This window comes from Silene latifolia, chromosome 9 (genome assembly GCF_048544455.1).
Source record: "Silene latifolia isolate original U9 population chromosome 9, ASM4854445v1, whole genome shotgun sequence".
NCBI lineage: Eukaryota > Viridiplantae > Streptophyta > Magnoliopsida > Caryophyllales > Caryophyllaceae > Silene > Silene latifolia.
In genome coordinates, this window is record NC_133534.1 from 188,977,233 (window position 1) to 188,997,752 (window position 20,520).

Consider the following 20,520-nt stretch of genomic DNA (forward strand, 5'->3'; position numbering starts at 1 on the left):
CGTATCAAGCCAGAATAGACCAAGTTGCCCAATTCTTCGATTAAGTAACCTACCTACACCTACCTTGAGAGGAGAATCAATTTGCAGATGCTCTTGCAAAACTTACATATTTGATTAATATGCCGGATAATATGGTGGAAATGCCTTTATACATCGAACGATGGTCAGAATCGGCTTACGTGCACCAAATCACATATGAAGAAGAAAACCCAGGGGAACCTTGGTTCCAAGCGATATCCTGAACTTCAAACTCAACGGCACATATCCACCGGATATGGACAAGAGAGGACAACGTGTTATACGCTTACTAGCCTCTCAATACGTCCTCATGCAAGGAGAATTATACAAAAGAACACCTCTTGGTGTAATCCTACGTTGCCTTGATCATTCACAGGCACGGAAAGTGATGGAAGAAGTCCATGATGGAGAATATGACCCTCACATGAGTGGACCAATGATGGCAAAGAAAATCACGCGTTTGGGGTATTATTGGACCACAATGGAATCCGACTGCATCAAATATGTCAGACATTGCCACAACTTCCAAATCTTTGGGAATGTGCAACATGTCCCTCCTTCATTACTCTACACCATGACATCTCCTTGGCCATTTTCTTCTTGGGGAACTGACATCATCGGAAAGATCACCCCAGCCGGAATAGGAGTTCACTGTTTCATCCTGGTGGCAATCGATTATTTTACCAAATGGGTGGAAGCGGCATCCTACACTAGTCTCACAACCAAGAACGTGGCAAAGTTCATATAAACCAACATCATCTGTCGATACGGTTGGCCACATGAGATCATCAGTGACAATGGGTCACATTTCCAGGCTGACACTGAACAATTGCTAGCCAAGTACAAAATCAAACATCACCATTCATCGCCGTATAGACCACAAACTAATGGCGCAGTAGAGGCAGCAAATAAGAACGTTGTCACAATCCTCAAGAAAATGATTGACAACTATAGCGATTGGCCAAGCAAGATACCATTTGCCTTATGGGTATATCCCACGTCTGTTAGGATGCCCACTGGGGCCACCCCTTTCTATTTGACCTACGGCATGGAAGTCGTACAACCAGTCGAGCTCGAAATACCATCCTTGCGTATTTTACTCGAAAGTCAAATCCCAGAAGCCGATTGGAAGAGGGATAGATATGAAGAGCTCATCCTCCTGGATGAACGTAGATAGCGCACATTACATAATGTGCAACTATATCAGGCATGTATCAAACGAGCCTTCAACAAAAGGGTTAAGCCAAGGAACATCAAAGAAGGAGACTTGGTGCTCAAATCAGTTAGAGTTCTTTACCTGTCGATCCACGAGGAAAGTTCAAACCCAACTTGGCCGGACCATTTCTAGTCAACTCCATACTCCCGGGGGTGCGGTTAGTATCACAGACCTAGATGGGAATGAATTTGCCAACCCGACAAACCTCGACCAACTGAAACGTTACTATGCCTAGAATAGGAACAATAACGCGCCTCGCATAGCCTCGCGTGTCGCTCCTGTGGCACTAAATAAAAAAAACGGCCCCTGGCCAGCTGAAATAAAGCTAATGTCACCTTGCTCTTGCATTTTGACAATTCGCCATCCTCATATCATCAAATAAACTGAATTGTGCTTTAGGAGTAAGTAAAGCTCATGCTTATTTTCTAGTTCATTACGAGCTCTTTCTTAGAACAATTATTCTTTTACATTTACTTGAACTACGCGCAAGGGTTTTATTTCATTTTTGAAATGAATACGTAGGCAATCCTTCACAGGATACAACCCATTGTCTTAAATGTAAATAGAAGGACATTTGCATGTGCATTTGGAATTCGCAAGAATAATAAAAGAAAATCACAACGGTTTCATAACCAATTAAATCTCTTATTCATTTCTTTCCATAATTATAATAATATGCCACATAATAAAAATAATACTAAAATAAATAGGCTAGGATTCTAAAAACCCCACCTTTTTATTTTTATTTTGGGAAAATGAAAGTTATCATTGATAATAAAATGTCACCCATACAATTCCCTTAAGCTTTTATACTAAGCCTTAAGGACCATTTTTCAAGTAACTTTTACAATTGAATTTAACCACGTATTAGCTCCTAGTATTTTTTATTCTACTCTTGAGCATTTGATATGCATCACAGTTTCCTCCTTACACTTCTTAACCACCTGTTGTGGATGAGGAACTGACCCCTCAATCTGGCATTTGTTCCTGCTCAACCAAATGTGATATATCAGGCTTGCAAGAACAGCTGCAGTGACCTGTTTCATCAACAAAGACCTAGCTCGCTGCTTAACCCACCATTCAATCACCTCTTTGTCAGGTAAAGAAATCATCAGCCAGGTAGCAACCAACTCCAGACATCTGCTACTAAAAGGGCACAGAAAGAAGAGGTGCTCCACTGTTTCTGCATTACATCCACATAAAAAGCATACATTCGTCTGAATGATACCCATTCTCATCAATCTATCTTGCGTCAAAAGTCTTTTGTGAGCAATTAACCACACAAAGAACCCATGCCTTGGGATAATTAATCTGGTAGTAGTCCAAGGATGCCAGGCTATATCAGGGCCTTCATTAGTCAGCCAAGTATACCCCAGCTTAATAGAGTACTTGTCAGTAGCAGGAAGATGCTGTTTAACTAAATCCTTAGCCCAACAAATCTTCCTCCATGCCCAACTTGAACCTTGACCAGGTTTATAATCAATCCAATCATGGTCCTTGATATAAACTGAGTGCACCCACCTTACCCACAGATGATCTGTTTTATTGAAGACCCACCAAGCATACTTCACAATGGCTGCAACATTCCACCATATCAGTTTCTTTATGCCTAATCCCCCCTTCTTTTTTGGTTTACAGATATTCTCCCAGGATACCAAAGCAGGGCTCTCCCTGTTTTCAGTCCTATACCAGAGAAATATTCTGCAAATGCTTTCAATTTGCTGTAGTACTGTCTTAGGAATGATAAAAATACGTGCCCAGTAGTTATGAAGAGTACTATACACTGCCTTGATGAGAACTACTCTGCCAGCATATGATAGCCTCCTAGCTTCTACCCCTTTAATCATATCCGTGATCTTGTCAAGCAGGCATTTACAGTCATCAACACTCAGTCTTTTTGGTGATATATTAACTCCCAGGTATCTAAAAGGAATGGTCCCTCTCTTCATACCTGAGGCTTTCACCAATTGATACATAGTCCCTTCATCAACACCATTACTATAGATGTTTGACTTTCCCTTGTTCATTTGTAGACCAGAGGCTTGGGAAAAGAAAGGAAAGCTCTCAGCATCAAAACCACAGAACCTATGTCCCCTCTACAAAACATAAGCAGATAATCTGTAAAGCAAAGGTGGTTCAGTTTAACTCTCTTGCAAAAAGGGTGAAACCTGAATTCCCTCTGGTTTTGAACCCAACTGAGAATTCTACTTAAATATTCAAGACAAATTGTAAAGAGCAAAGGGGACAGAGGATCCCCCTGTCTAAGACCCTTCTTGCCCTTGAAGTATCCAAACAATTTCCCATTCAAAGATAAAGAATAGCTAGGGCTGGTCACACATTGCATCAAGATCCTAATGATGGACTCAGGAAATTTTAGAGCAAGTAGCATGTCATTTAAAAAACTCCACTCAACCGAGTCATATGCCTTCTGAAGATCAATCTTCATCATGACACGAGGGGAGCAAGCTTTCCTTTTATACATCTTTATGAGGTCCTGGTAAATCAAGATATTGCCCACTATATCCCTGCCCTTCACAAACGCACTCTGAGAAGGATTGATGATACTGGGCATAATAGAACTAAGCCTGTTTCACAAGACCTTAGTAACACATTTGTAGAGAGTGTTACAGCAAGCTATAACCCTGAACTGTTGTACACTCTCAGGAACTTCCACTTTGGGGATCAAAGTAAGTATAGTTGCATTATATTCTTTCAGAAGCTTACCAGTCTTAATCACATTACGTACAGCTATAGTCACTTCCTTCCCAACAATTGACCATGCATCCTTATAAAACTGGCTGCTATAACCATCTGGCCCAGGAGCTTTGTTACCAGGAATGGAGAACATAGCTCTCTTGACCTCCTCATCAGTCACAGGGGTAATCAATTCCTGCTGCTGTTGAGAGGATAAGCAACTCCCAGCTCTAACAATACTCACATTAACAGGCACTACTTTCTTTGAGGAACCAAGAAGGTCTCTGTAAAAGCAATCAAAGGCATCCTGAATCTCTTGGGATTGAGTACACCTGACCCCATCCTGATTCTGAATCTGGTACACTTTGTTTCTCATTCTCCTGCTTTTGATACTCTGATGATAGTAAGCTGAGTTCTCATCTCCTTCTTCCATCCACTTCTCTTTAGATTTCTGAAGCAAGAACTGAATTCTAGCCTTTTTTAGAGTCATCACCTCTTTAGCCAGGGCACTTTCAGAATCACAAAGGACCTTGTTAAGAGGGTCCTCAATGAGTTTTTTCTAGACTTCCCTCAAAGACACTGATACCCGTCGTTGTGAGTACCAAAGATAAAATTTATAATTCCTATTAAGACTAACCTAGGCTAGTGGCAACAGGGTTGAACCACAAGGAGGCAGATGTAAATTCTAGTTGATTTATATTTAGTCTAGGGTAACAATTGTGGGGGTTAAGTTGAGATGAACTATAGCTAAGAGCAAATAAAGATAATAAACTAAAAAAGACGGTTTAACAGATAAAGAAAGGGGTACTAGGATGATCGGTTCATTATAGCTTCAGCGGCAAAGAAACTAAGCTTCGTGCCCGAGTCAACACAGGTGAGGCGGGAAATAAAGAGGTCCTCTCGGTCCACTCTTAACAAATAGCATCTCTCGATCTCGCTATAGGTCCCTAATATCACTAATACTAACTTTCGTTCTGAAAAGTGACTAATGGTCTAAACTATACCTATCTTTCGATCTTAGCACAGTTTAGTCGATTCAATTGATGGTCTAATAACTTTCCCTATCTTTCGATCTATTGGGTCAGTCACAAAAGGGTATCTAACTGGTCGCATGCATTCGATTCGTTAAATACAACAATTAAAATCAATTAAAACGAAAGGTAACCTCACGAGGTCAGTCGATCGACCGGGTAAGGTGGTCGATCGACCAACACGCGGGTCAGGCCGTGTCTAATCTAATGCCGCCTATGCTACAATTCCCCTACATCCTAGCACAAACTAATTAGCTACTCATACTAACGATGATAACGACAATGAAATTAACGAAATCGGTAGAATAATTCATGTTTAAAACGAATGAACAAACGATTAACAAGCGATACTAAGATGGTTTCGGGAATCTAACTATCAATTCAATGCTAAAAGCGAAATAGAAGTAAATTGAAATAGGGCAGAATAATACCAAGGTTGTAGAGGAATGATTAAGAACAAGAACAAAATTCCGATGCTCACGATATTCCAAACCCTAATTAGTAAACTAAAACTCAATGTAATTTCTGATAATAAAACTTGATGAAAACTAGGTATTTTCAGTTACGTTATATAGAAAGTAACGTAACTTCTTATTCCAAAACCTAAACTTAACGGGCTTCAAGATTCACGGTCTTTTAATTCACGCCGGAATAGCAATCTGGTCGATCGATCGATAGGACTAGTCGATCGACCGCAGCGATGAACAATAGCTTCTGTAACCCGAGGGTTGGTCGATCGACTGATTGGACTGGTCGATCGACTACTTGAACTGCTACTTGACTTCTTAAAATTCGTGGACTTGTCTTTTGGGCCTTGAATTGCGCACCAAGCTCGTTCCTTAAGTGATTCCTTTACGTCATTTGCAATGCAGATTACTCGGGGACGGATTTGGCTTGATTTCCCGTTAAATTCTTCACATTTCTGCAATAATGTACAAAATACGGAAGTAGACGGAAATAGGGATAAATGTAGCATAAACTACAAGAATGAGCTCTGAAATGCGTGTAAAATGGGATGTAAAACATCATATAAATGACACGCATCAAACTTCCCCAAACCAAACCCTTGCTTGTCCCCAAGCAAAAACTAGACTCGATCCTAAAACCTAATGGAACGAGTTCAATCTCAGAGCGAATTGCAAACTGTCAAGCCTAAACCAATTTAATGCAACAAATCAGCAATCAATTAGCAATATGAATTATGCAAACGAGTTATGAAATCGTTAAAAACTGTTGAACTGTCAACTGTAGACACTTATCAATTCGGACTCTCACGGGTCGCTCATATCACTCAATAAACACAGGTGAATATATGTAAAAGATAGAAAGAAGTAATATTTGTAAAGACTCTCACCTAACTACGACCTATGAAAACATGCCTGCAATCTAATATGAAAGTAATCTCTACAACCGTACATATGCATTCCAACCAAACAGATGACCATGACACATGCCGAGGTAAATATGGATATGTGAGGTAAAGGGTAAGAAGGGGCTAAAATGAATTTGGATATTAGGAGTAATAAGCCAAGCTAGTAACTACAATCCAAACTATAAGCGAATCCCAACTTCAAACTCAATGTAAATGTTACAAGACGGTGCCAATTCAAGGCACAAAACTCACAATCTCCATAAAATTGACTCCCCAAAGAATATAAACGATAATATGGGAGTGGAAATCACCAAATCATAATAATTGCAACATGTGATTTTTTCAAACTTTCTTTTTCTCGGGATGCAGTCGATCGACCAATATAGCAAGTCGATCGACCGTCCTCTACAGTACCGAACACTCTTTTTCTTTCTTTTCTTTTCGAATCATTTTTTTTTCTATCTTTTTTTTTTCTTTCTTTCCTTCCTTTTCCTTCTTCATTTTTCTTCTTTATTTTCTTTCTTCCCAACATCATCTCAAATGAGCATATGCCACCAAAAACAAAGTAACAATCCCGAAAACATAAACTACTAGCTTGACAAGGGCAGGCTAAATGTAGGATGTAGTGACGGGACAAAAAGGCTATTTTTGGCAGTGTGGAGCTTATGGGTAAAATGAATAAAGGATACCTCTTCCACATGTGTCAACAAACCACAAACCAAATGCATACAGGTATTAAGCAGATCAAGTTCATATTTATGCAAATTAATATAACATGTCTCATAAGGAGTAACTACTCACATCCCAGATAAACTGGGCATGAATGTCACCAGTTATAAGCTCTAAACCTTAGAAAATGATGTAGCTTGCCAAAATTCTAAGTCAAGTCTCAAGTTCAGCAAGAAATTAACGAAAACTCGTAGACTATGCATATATGATTCTACTAATAACATGTCAATTAGCAAGGCTTAGGCGTAAACAGATGCAAATGCAATGTCATCATTGAAATACTACCGTTCCGACTCGACCTATATGCTAAAATAAACATGCATTTTTTTGAAATTTTTGAAATTTTCCAATTAATTTTTTTGTTTTTTTTTTTTGGATTTTTGTATATATAAGTGAAAATAAATAACAATGCAAGACAAAAATGTAAACGTGAAACAGAAATGCAATGAAACATGTGAATGCAATGCAAAACCCTTCCCCAAACCAAATCACACAATGTCCCCATTGTGCAAAATCATGTAATGAAAGCAAAAGGAAATGAGATTTTGCGGTAAATAAATAAATATGACATGAAGTGGAACTCGGGAACTCACAAGACTTTAAGCGCAGCAAAAGGAAACCTCCCCAAACCAGCGTGAGCTAGTAGGTTTCAGTAGCCAGCAGTGCTACCAATAAATACCTGAAAAGACAAATAGAGTACCGCGCATAAAATCGAGAAAGCAAAATTGGGATGGTAATTATGTGCAAAGTTACGAAAAAGGAAGAAATCAGAAATAAGACGGAAAACAAAGTGGAGGGAAGACTCCCTCAATTCCGCAAAACGATCAAACACAGCAGGGGAATGATCGAAAATAGGTACAACAGCGGCAGTGGTCGATCAACCACATCACCCAGTCGATCGACTGAAGTGAACAGGACCATAAACTCCTGAGATGCGCAGCTCAGTCGATCGACCATACTGGCCAGTTGATCGACTGAACTAACTGCTGTAACTTTCTGATTTCGTCTAATTAGCTCAATAAATTAAGCTATCATGGTCTTCAACCTGCAAAAGCACATAATAACGCGCCCAAAAATTGCGCAAAACCCAAAGTAACAGTCTATAGTGTTTAAAAAGAAAAACAAGCACACGACTAAGAGTTTTTATTTCTAAACAACTATGAGGTTTTATTCAAAACAAAAACAAAACACATCCGGGTTGCCTCCCGGCTAGCGCTGGTTTCAGACAGGTCCCGCTCGACCTCTTTTTTCTTCAGCAGCTCACTCTAATGGAGCCCAATCAAAACAACTCAAGGCTCTCAGCAACCTATCAAATAGCTGCGTATGTGCTACACAAAACTGTAAGTAGCACCATAATATAGTAAAAACATAGGAAATTAAAATGTAAAAATATTTAAGCCTAACAAATTTCCTATGGCAGCTCCTAAAATTGTCCACAAAGCTATTCTGCCCTCCAGTTAAGGGCGGAATATAAAAGCTCAAGTTAACCGCAGGTGATAAACAAAGAAGCTCTGTAGCATTTGACTCAAAAACAACGCGAGTAGAATCCAGATGCTCAGACGGGTAAGAAATGTGAGATGGAGGAGTCTGGTCAACTAAGGGAGAAGGTGGATAATCGTCCCAAATGCATGGGACGGTAAAGTCAAATGGGTCAATCGGGTCCTCTATAATAGGTTCATCTATAATATCGTCATACACATCCCAATTAACCTCAAGACTGTCAAAATTTTCCTCCTCACTCTCCTTATCGCTAGACTCGTCAAGCTAGAGATTCTCAAAGAGATCCTCCAAATCGACCTCACTATCAGTGCCAGAATCATAAAGGGGTTCTAAACTATCCTCATAAAAAGGATTGTCAACCACGCTAATGGTCTCCTCTATGTCTCCGTCAGCATTTCCTAGATCGGTTTCTAAGGTCTCACCCACCCCCTCATCTGAGTCAACATGAAGATAAAAAGTAGGTTTAAGAGATTCAGTAGCAAACCAATTAAAGAATTCTAATACCTCAATGACGGGGATTCTTTCGAAATCCCACTTACCTATAGACTCGAGGTATGCTCGCGTAGGGTCATTCATATGCCGGAAAATGGTGCAGCATATTTGGAGATCAGAGAAGGCATCTCGTCTGGGCTCAATAAACTCCCAAAGTCTGGCTAAATAAACACCAAAGATTTCGTTCTCTTCCTGCGGAAAACTCAGAAGGAACGACATGAGAACGGTCTCAAGGAACCGAAGTTCCCTGAGACTAAAGAAAGAAAGACTAAAATTAAAGACAACTAAAACTAGCGCTGCCTCCCCGGCAACGGCGCCAAAATTTGATACCCGTCGTTGTGAGTACCAAAGATAAAATTTATAATTCCTATTAAGACTAACCTAGGCTAGTGGCAACAGGGTCGAACCACAAGGAGGCAGATGTAAATTCTAGTTGATTTATATTTAGTCTAGGGTAACAATTGTGGGGGTTGAGTTGAGATGAACTATAGCTAAGAGCAAATACAGATAATAAACTAAAAAAGACGGTTTAACAGATAAAGAAAGGGGTACTAGGATGATCGGTTCATTATAGCTTCGGCAAAGACAAACTAAGCTTCGTCCGAGTCAACACGGTGTGAGGCGGGAAATAAAGAGGTCCTCTCGGTCCACTCTTAACAAATAGCATCTCTCGATCTCGCTATAGGTCCCTAATATCACTAATACTAACTTTCGTTCTGAAAAGTGACTAATGGTCTCAACTATACCTATCTTTCGATCTTAGCACAGTTTAGTCGATTCAATTGATGGTCTAATAACTTTCCCTATCTTTCGATCTATTGGGTCAGTCACAAAAGGGTATCTAACTGGTCGCATGCATTCGATTCGTTAAATAAACAATTAAAATCAATTAAAACGAAAGGTAACCTCACGAGGTCAGTCGATCGACCGGGTAAGGTGGTCGATCGACCAACACGCGGGCCGTGTCTAATCTAATGCCGCCTATGCTACAATTCCCCTACATCCTAGCACAAACTAATTAGCTACTCATACTAACGATGATAACGACAATGAAATTAACGAAATCGGTAGAATAATTCATGTTTAAAACGAATGAACAAACGATTAACAAGCGATACTAAGATGGTTTCGGGAATCTAACTATCAATTCAATGCTAAAAGCGAAATAGAAGTAAATTGAAATAGGGCAGAATAATACCAAGGTTGTAGAGGAATGATTAAGAACAAGAACAAAATTCCGATGCTCACGATATTCCAAACCCTAATTAGTAAACTAAAACTCAATGTAATTTCTGATAATAAAACTTGATGAAAACTAGGTATTTTCAGTTACGTTATATAGAAAGTAACGTAACTTCTTATTCCAAAACCTAAACTTAACGGGCTTCAAGATTCACGGTCTTTTAATTCACGTCTGGAATAGCAATCTGGTCGATCGACTGATAGGACTAGTCGATCGACCGCTTGGCAGTGAACAATAGCTTCTGTAACCCGAGGGTTGGTCGATCGACTGATTGGACTGGTCGATCGACTACTTGAACTGCTACTTGACTTCTTAAAATTCGTGGACTTGTCTTTTGGGCCTTGAATTGCGCACCAAGCTCGTTCCTTAAGTGATTCCTTTACGTCATTTGCAATGCAGATTACTCGGGGACGGATTTGGCTTGATTTCCCGTTAAATTCTTCACATTTCTGCAATAATGTACAAAATACGGAAGTAGACGGAAATAGGGATAAATGTAGCATAAACTACAAGAATGAGCTCTGAAATGCGTGTAAAATGGGATGTAAAACATCATATAAATGACACGCATCAGACACTTCAGTCACTTGAGTCAGGTTCTCAATGTCACTGAAGTTATCCTTATCTAACTTCTTTAACTCTTTCTTCAGAAGTTTTAACTTCTTAACCACCCTAAACATAGGAGTACCATCCACGTGTTGGGACCACACCTTCCCAACCGTATGCTGAAAATCCTCGACAATGCCCACATATTAAAGTACTTAAATGGAACCCCCTTCCTATTACCTCTTGTTTGAAATTGAATAAGACAAGGGCAATGGTCAAAGAGTCCTTCAGGAAGGAAATTAGCAAAGCACTCAGGGAACTGAACCAGCCAGTCTCCATTAATCAACACCCTGTCAAGCTTGCTGTAAACTTTTGTCCCCACCTCGTGTTTATTATTCCAAGTAAAAAAAGAGCCAAGGGACTTCAACTCCATCAAGTCACAGTGGTCCACCATTTGCCTCATAGGTGAAATGTCAGACCAAGTGACCTCAGCACCACTAATTCTTTCATTCAGGTGCATTAAAATATTAAAAACCCCTCCAACCATCGAAGCAGTATCAATATCCCTACTGATATGACACAGATAATCCCACAAAGACTCTCTCTCTTTGTCTTTATTTAATCCATAGACCAGAGTAAAATAAAAGCTAATATTCCTTAACTTGTCAGAAACTTTAGAGTGAATGAGTTGGTCACAAATGTACCTAACATCCACCACATACTGGTTAGGTTGCCAAATAAGCCAGATCCTCCCCCCTTTGTGATGACTGTTATTTGTGCATATAGACCAACTATCACACACATTATTCTTAACTTTATTCCAATTCCTACTTTTAACTTTGATTTCTAGTAGACCAAACAAACCAACATTATTCTGAAACAAGAACCTTTTTATTTCAGTTTGCTTATGCAGCTTATTTAGGCCCCTTATGTTCCAAAACCCAATATTATCCATTTTCCAATTGCAGACTCCTTAATCCCCTTTTGCCCGCACTCACACTCTTGGATATGGTCATGTTTAATGCATCCAGGAAGGTAATACCCTAAGGGGAGTATTGCAAATAATAATAATAATAATAATAATAATAATAATAATAATAATAATAATAATAATAATAATAATAATAATAATAATAATAATAATAATAATAATAATAATAATAATAATAATAATAATAATAATAATAATAATAATAATAATAATAATAATAATAATAATAATAATAATAATAATAATAATAATAATAATAATAATAATAATAATAATAATAATAATAATAATAATAATAATAATAATAATAATAATAATAATAATAATAATAATAATAATAATAATAATAATAATAATAATAATAATAATAATAATAATAATAATAATAATAATAACAACAATAACAATAACAATAAAAATAACAATAACAATAACAATAACAATAACAATAATAATAACAATAATAACAACAATAACAATAATAACAATAATAACAATAATAACAATAATAATAATAATAATAATAATAATAATAATAATAATAATAAAGACTTAGGCTATTCTTCTATTTTCCCTTTGCCTTTGTCATTCTTGTCATATTTCTTGTCGCGGCCACGAGCCGAGCGCTCCTGCACTATCTCAGACCTAATCACCAACGGTCTCTCTCGTGGTCTAGCCTTACCATTCTTATCAACCACCTTTTCCACGGCAGGAGAAGTCTTCGGTTTCTTCGAAGGATGAACAACTCGAAATCCGGCCTCTTCCTCTCCCTCGGTCAAGTGTTTCTATTTCTCCTTCTCTACATCACGAACCTTATAGTCAACAGGCTCGTGCTTCCTTAGTCTCTCTCGCTCCTCAGGAGTAGTAGCTTATATCCACCGCAAGTAGGAATCTGATACCCATAGTGCACTAACAGAAGAGTTTAGGAACCACATGTTTCTTTGAGCCCATTTGACGGCCCACTCTCTTCGGCTCTCAGTAGTAAGCGCCATGGCAGTCTGAGGAATGGTATCAAGCTTCGGAATCATCTGCTTCAATCCAACCTGCCTCATCAACCTCTCTGGGAAGATGCATATCATGAATTCCAAGCCAGGAATGCGTACTGATCGGGTAGGGTCTAAAGACGACACACTAGTAACAGACTTGAGATGCCAAAATGGTACAATCCATCTAATTAGGGGACCATCCTCGCTCTTCAGCTTGTTCTCCAGTAGTTGCAAACTCTAGTAAAGTCCACCATGTAAAGCCTGGTCCTCATTGCAATTGAGCGATCATGATAAGCAGGAACATTAACTGGGGGCTCGATCAATCGCAAGCGCTCCATAAGCCAGACCTACCAAAAAGCAGGTGTTAGTAAAAAAACGAAAAAAAAAAAAAGAGAACGACCGAAAAAAGAAAAAAGAGAAAAAGAAAAATTGTATTCTTACCTGCAAAATGATGGGACTTCCTAAATAAGGAAGGTCACGGTTGGCTTTCCTGTTACCTAACCCCAATAGGATCTCTCCTAAACATAGGCAAGCTGGGTTCCTGCGCAGCTCCATCTGCTCAACTAGGCTCAAATAGCGAGGGTCACCTCTCATATCCTCATCAACATGCCCTTGAAGGACATAAACATGCAATAGGTAAAACCCAAATGCCCTACGTCTCGAAACATAGGAGATAGTAGGGTCTACCCTATTTATGAATCGATCGATAAAATCAAGCATCCGAACTCCTTTTGAGGTCACAAGACGGTCAACGTCAGCTCTTGTCAGTCCAAGAAAATTTCTGAATTTGTTCTTATACCCTTGAGAAGTAGAGGGTATAGCAGGCAAATGTTCCGGATCCCAACCACCAATTGCAACAATTTCTTCAGGAAATGGGCAGATATCGCCTCCGGGAAAGGCAAATACGTGATAATTCGGGTCCCAATACTCAAGACAAGCATCCAAGAATGGTTTGACAACATTTGAGAACTCGTTTGTCCATTCCTTAAGAGGGATTTCAAAAGTATTCATGATGTATGATTAATTAGAGGGTTTTTATGTAATAAGACGGAAGAAAGACGGAAGAATTATGTGAATAAAACCTCCGTCGACGTCTAAATTTATACTAAAAGTTGTTTCCTAAAATCTGTCAGGACGGACACACTGAGGGAGGGCGCAGCACCTGCTGCGCCTCTTCCTCAGCAGTATTTCTGTGATTTTCCGCGTTGGATCTTTCCTAATTCCTTAAAGCATAATTTCCTATTCATACGGGTTATTATTTTTGGTAATTCCGTCAAATTACCATGTTTCGAGTTTCCTAATTCCATGGGCACGCATTTCGAGGCGACATCGGCATTTTCGTCAATTCAACACACTTATCCATTTCTTTTTTGGGGAATCATTTCACCAATTTAATTATTCATTTTCAAACTTATCCATTTCTTTTTAATTTTCTTTTTTGGGGATTCATTTCACCAATTTAATTATTTATTTTCAAACTTATCCATTTCTTTCTAATTTTCTTTTTTGGGGAATCATTTCACCAATTTAATTATTCATTTTCAAACTTAGCCATTTCTTTTAATTTTTCTTTTTTTGGGGAATCATTTCACTCCCGTTTCATTTCAAACTTATATGTTTCTATTTTCATTTTTTTTAGGGGGTAACCCTCCCTACCGTCCGGTCATTTTCGGTAAAAAAATTTTCATTTTCTCGAGTCTTTGTCCTGCGCTAATTTAGGCCATGTGTACAAATATGTGTTTTATATGAAATTTCTGTGTAAATTTCGGCAGCTAACCTGTTCAAAGCTAACCTGCAGGTACAAACAGACAACCCAGCAGCAAAGGCACTTAGGCTATCATATATACAATCAAAAGAGAATATGTACACCAAACTGGGGGCTTGAGCCCGAAACAAAGTGTACGAAGTGCAAAATGAAGGTCATAAAAATGTACAAAGTGTATGAAGTACAGCCAACAACAAAAAAGGCAAAAAACCACAAACTACTGCTGGTCGCCCCCCAACTCGGTAACTCTCGCCTCAAGAGCAGCGATCTCGGCGTTGGGGACCTCTAACTCCCTCAGCAGGCGAGTTGTCTCCTCTCGGGACTGGGCTAGCTCTTGCTCCAAGTCACGCTCCCTCTGCAAACGACAAGAATTGCCTCATGTCAATCATTTCAAACATAAAAAAAAAGTTAGAAAATTCAAAAATGAAGTAAACGGAAGGTTCATACCTGACGTCCTCGACCGCCAGCAAGTGCCTCAATGGCAGTAGCCCGTAGCCGGTTGGCTACCATCCACAAAGCCACGAACCGGGATGGCGTAACCTGCATTTCAATAAACAAGGATTCTCAATGACTGGACAAGTTTAAACAAGTGTATTCTTATACAAAAATTATATATAAGTTGGGGAACTTACCCTCCGAATCAGATGCTGCCACTCGTCCAGGCCAGCATCTGTCACCGCCAAGATAAAGTCGCGAAGCTTGGAGATAGTCGTCATCCCCGTCGCATCAGTGTACTCGAGGGTCTCGGGGTACGCTGGGGGCTCGATGCCCGCCATCTCAACCTCCTGCAAAATTCAAATGGTTTCCATTAATCGATGATCATTCATCATGTTTTCAAGACAATCGAAACAAGAGTAAAGTACTTACCACGACTGGCCAGTACGCCGACCTCCGGTAGAGGAACGCCGAGTAGTCCTCGCCAGGAAGAAGGGGGGCATCACCACCGAGGTCTGCCAAGTCTGCCTCCCTCTCAGCATCGGAAGGCTCCCTAAACATCGTCCGAGGAGGATCGATGGGGACCGTCAAGACATCTGGATAGCACTGACGAGTCAAACGCTCGCCCAAGTACCACATGGGACCCATTAACGTCCTCAGAAGCAACCGGCTCGAGCTCCTGGGTCGAAGGACCTCAGCCACAAAAAGAGGAACGCCATAGTCCACCCAAGGCCGGGGCACCCACTATGAAAATCAAACAAGAGGTCATTATTATGGTCAGTTCTAAAAGAAACTAATGAGAAAGCAAACAAAGAAAGATGAGTCGAAGGTACTCACGCCATCCAACTGCAAAGCGTTCACGTCCCGTCGACAACGTCGTGAAAGGAACGCTGGCTCTTCGTGCGACACATCACCCAGTCCCTCACGACGGGATAGGCTCTCTCCCCCGGCTCTATCCTCTTGGGCGCGAGACTCGGAAAGTAGGAGTACACCCACACACCTGCAAGACAAGATAATCAATAACGATCTTTCGTGATTCGATAAGAAAAGGAAATGATCTTTTATGATGTGAGATGAATGTTCATACCTCCAGCAACAGTCCAGGACCAACGGTGGCAAGAGAAGTCCTCTTCTCCATCAGCTCCGGACGAACCATGGCCCTCATATAGCGAATGAGGACCGCAAAGCCAGCAGTGACCCAGTCCCAACGGCCTAGGCCACTCAAGTCAGAAAGGAAGGGAAGAAGCTTCGTCGACAGCCTCTCTCTCTTGTCTCTGAGGTAGATCGAAAACAAGAACCACCAGAGCCACAAACGAGCTCTCTGCTCCGCAGTACAAGGAGGAGGAGCCGTCTCCCTCCCATCGATCACCACCGTCGTTGGGGTCTTCCCAGAAAAGTAATCCCGGACGTAGGAACTCGGCACCAACCCGGGAACAGCAGCAGCCTTAGGCATCAGGTTCCAACCGATCAAGCTCTTAGCCTCAGCCGAGTCCACCCTCATGGCTGTCTCCGGCCACTCCACAACCTCAGTCCCGCACGGCAAGCCAGAAATCATGCCGTAGTCCTCCAACGTGACCCCAACCTCGCCAAAAGGCATGTGAAAGGTAGAGGTCGTGTCCCAAAACCGATCAAGGAAAGCTCGAACCAGGCTAAGGTTAGCCCAAATCTTCCTTCCCTTGATATCCCTCCAAGCTCATACCAAGGCACCAAACGCTCCCCGCTCGATGATGGCATGCTCCTCCGCCGACAGCCTCCCCTAAAACTCCATCATCGTCGTGTAACCCGAGAAAGACCGGATGTTCCCGGCCTCCTATTTTGATTCGAAGCAAGAGTTATATTTAGCTCGAATGAAAGACGAAAGGAATAAAAAATAAGAATAAAAGTAGGTAAAGGAAAGAATGATGAATTCAAAATTACAAAACTCTTCACCCTCCTGTAGGACAGGTGACCTTCCGCAGCCCAGATGAGGTGTCTGTTGTCCCAACTATTGTCCCACTCCGGTGCTCCCCTCAGCTGGCGACCACCTCGTCCAATGTTGGCCCACCTCGGGGCCTCCTCCTCAACAGTCTCCTCCTCGACGACCTCGTCCTCAGCAGCCACCACTACAGCAGTGAAAGTCTGCTCTAACGCCTCCTCGAGCGTACGAGAAGGGTCAAGAACGGTGTCCACGTCCATGGGATCTCTCCCTGATGTACAAGCCTCATCACCTACGAGATTAATGTAAATTCAGGCTGCGTCAAGTGACGACAAACCTTAATTAGGAGATTTTCGAGCTTTCAAGGCCCCGAAATCGCTCTTTTTTCGCCATCTTTGGCCATTTTCCCACAAACCCGTCTTCTCATGTGGTCGTGTGGGTCAAGTCAAGCCTAAGTTGAAGCATAGTCTTGGGTTCGAGTCGGAATTTCGACAGCATTTCGTTATTATAATGATTATGCCCTAGAAAAGTGTCCTGAAAAAGCCGTCACAAATCAAAAATCCGAAATGGTAGGAATTTTACCCATCATACAAGGATTCCAAATATCAAGTTTCGTCATAAATGGGAAATCCTAGGCTATTTTCGAAGCAGTTTACGGTTCAGTTGTGAGACCGTCAAAATTTCACTCAAATGCTCAAAAGTCAATGAAAATTCGAAATAAATACATGGTTATAATCCTTATACTACCAATTATCCATTTACCAAGTCAATTTTACAAGGCAAAATCGTTTGGGGGAAAAGCCCCAAATTTTCGACATTTTTAGGGTTGGAAACCCTAATTTGTCGGTCCAAATTGATCAAATATGGAAGATTAATGCAAAGAAAATACACATACCTCGATTAGTCGTGGCAGATGCAAGCTTTTGATCAAATTTTGGCGAAAAATGGTTTGAATTTGAGAGAGTATTTGTGATGATTTGTGTTGCGAAATTATGAATGAAAACACGACTTTTATCGGTTTTTACCCAGACAAAGCCGCACCCAGGAAAAGACGCAGCAGGTGTTGCGCCTCTTCCAAGAGTCGCAGCTCTTGCTGCGCCTCTTCCTCAGTTTCCCTCCAAATCAATTTTCGAAGATTCGTTATAAATTCGTTATTTGTGGGCCCATCTTTGGTGCGCCTCTTCCTCAATACCATATATCGTATATTTGGTCCTTTTGATGTTTATTCTTCTCCCGGACCCGTATTTTCAAGCCAACTGCGAACTGTCGCTGTATTTTATCAAGACCTCGCTTTCCACAACGAGCGAATATTCTCTGATAGGTTATTCGACATACCTCTATTCTGTTCCCCCAACGAGAGTTACAGACGACAATTGTCCCTCTCAAGACGTGGAGATCAGTCCCAATTATGTTCCCCCAGCGAGAGTTCCGGACAGCCAATTGTCCCTCTCAACACGTGGAGATCAACATCAACCTCAAGTTTTGCCAAAGTTTGTTTGAAAACCGACCCGAGCAGATTTCCCCCAGCAGTTCCTGCCGACGTCCTGCTGCCTCTTCGATATCACGTTTTGCCTTCCCTTGGAGTCTCAAGGAATCTCAAGTATGGTCACTTTTGATGGCTGGAGAGCCTCCTTATGTAGTCTAATGGACTTTAAACGACCCTCCCCGATAGTCGACAGACTCTAAAATATTCCCGACGACAGGTCCTTGGCTCAGACCTCTTGAGCCGCCTCGCGTCGCCATAGTCATCAGGTTATAATCTTCGATTGACCTGATGGATATACTTTGACTTTCACCTTGTCCAAGCCTCAGTCAAAGTGGGGGCTCTGTAGATACCTCATTTCTGCACCTCCCGCAAACCACCCGATGATGATTGGGCAGCATGTTTGGTACACGGAACGATTTATGACAGTTCATAAGTTTATCGTCAAGTGATAGCTCAAACACTTGTGTCTACCTCATAGTCATCATATACGTGCAGATACGGTCGTTTTGACAGTAATTAGAGTACATTTGGAGTCCGGGCCAAAAACCGTCTTCATTTTCTAATAACCGTTTAAAATACCAAGTCAGAATATTCTGGAATGTTTCGGATATTTCTATTCCATATTTTCAATCTTTTAATCCTTTGGTAAATTATATCCCGGAAATATTTTATAAATATTAAGGAAATTGAGATAAAACCACAATTCCATAATAGAAACGCGGAAATCTTTCTTCCGCAGGAGGAAACCACTTGGGAAAGGACGCAGCAGGTGTTGCGCCTCTTCCAAGAGACGCAGTGGCTGCTGCACCTCTTCCCCAGCTCCTTTCTACGTATTTTCAAATCTTTTCGAGATTCACTTCCAATGTTTCTCCGAAACCCTAATTCCTTTGTGTGATTAGTATAAATAGGGACCTTTGTTCCTCATATTTCTCACGCGAGTGTTCACCCTTCTCTTCTCCCTTTGCATTCTAAGACCACGCTCTTGCTTTTTGGCGTCTACGTGCTTGAACTTTCGACCACGTAAGCTCGGATCCTTCTGAGTACCAGCCTCGTTTTTCATGACCGACCAATTTGACCAACTCCACATAAATCAACTTAATCAATTCTGTTCGTTTTCCTCTTAGAGGGCACTTTCGTCGTACATTCGAGTCGAGCATCACTAAACGTCAACTTAGTTAATCTCGTTTCGTCAAACATGTAAGTCTGAGGGTGTAAATCCCATATTTTATCATTGTTCTTTATTTTTGTAATTATTATTATAAGATTTACGTCGAAAATATATTTAAAACCGATTTATAAAACCTTTATTCAAAATTTTTTTACGGATTAACGGGAGGCAGATGTCGAGAAGGAATGCAGCAACTGCTGCGCCTCTTCGAAGGGACGCAGCACCTGCTGCGCCTCTTCTAAGGCTGCCGCAGTTCCTGCTTTCCTTCTTCTTCTTTCGTCTTCTGTCTAATTCGTTTGTGCTTTCTTGTCTCGTCTTTACTTGTTCATATTTCATATTTCATAATCATCTTAGCATATAAATCATTAATAATTTATCATCATTAAATTCCCGACTTAAATCCCTTATAATTAATATTTGAGTTTTTGTCATTAAAATCAATTCGAGTTTTAGAGGTTCGATTCATCAATATTGAGTCTCTAAGATTCATCCTTTGGTATATTTGCATCTGTTATTTATCATCATCATCATTAGTTCGTCATTAATAAACCTAATAGCCTAGTTACTTTGTCTTAATTTGTTAATTCATTATTAACCTCGTAATTAATCTTGTAATTAATTCATTCTAATTAACTCAAGTCCATGTTTTATCGTTTTTACGACCTCTTCACATGTAAATAATATTTAAACCACTTCTATCCGAGTCAAATATCAATAGTCGATCATTAAATTACCAATGAATATTAACGATTCGCAATTCCGGCTTCACAGCCAGAATTCACCTCAGGAATAGACGTAGTGAGCACTGCGCCTCTTCCAAGCACTGTTGCGCCTGTTCCGGGTTGAATTCTGCCTCTGAACTTCCGTTGTTGCTTTGACCTAATTATTAGTTTACGTATTAATTAACTATTAATCGTATTATCACCTAATAAT

At 40.4% G+C, this 20,520-nt stretch overlaps 1 protein-coding gene across 1 annotated transcript; it reads right to left on the minus strand.

The window, feature by feature from the left end:
• Window positions 1-3,824: 3,824 nt before the first annotated feature.
• Window positions 3,825-11,796, minus strand: LOC141602015 (uncharacterized). Its single transcript, XM_074422325.1, has 2 exons — window positions 11,006-11,796; window positions 3,825-4,437 (listed from the first exon to the last, which is right to left on the minus strand). Exons 1-2 carry the CDS (start codon window positions 11,794-11,796, stop codon window positions 3,825-3,827), a joined length of 1,404 nt encoding a protein of 467 aa, XP_074278426.1.
• Between the last annotated feature and the right edge of the window lie 8,724 nt (window positions 11,797-20,520).

Bases quoted from the DNA above. Each gene is read 5' to 3' on its own strand.
- LOC141602015 (XM_074422325.1), bottom strand. From the start codon at position 11,796: ATGGATAATATTGGGTTTTGGAACATAAGGGGCCTAAATAAGCTGCAT. The intron at 4,438-11,005 runs GTGTGGTCCCAA...TGATTCTGAAAG, and splicing joins TTCAGCATACGGTTGGGAAG to TGCCCTGGCTAAAGAGGTGA.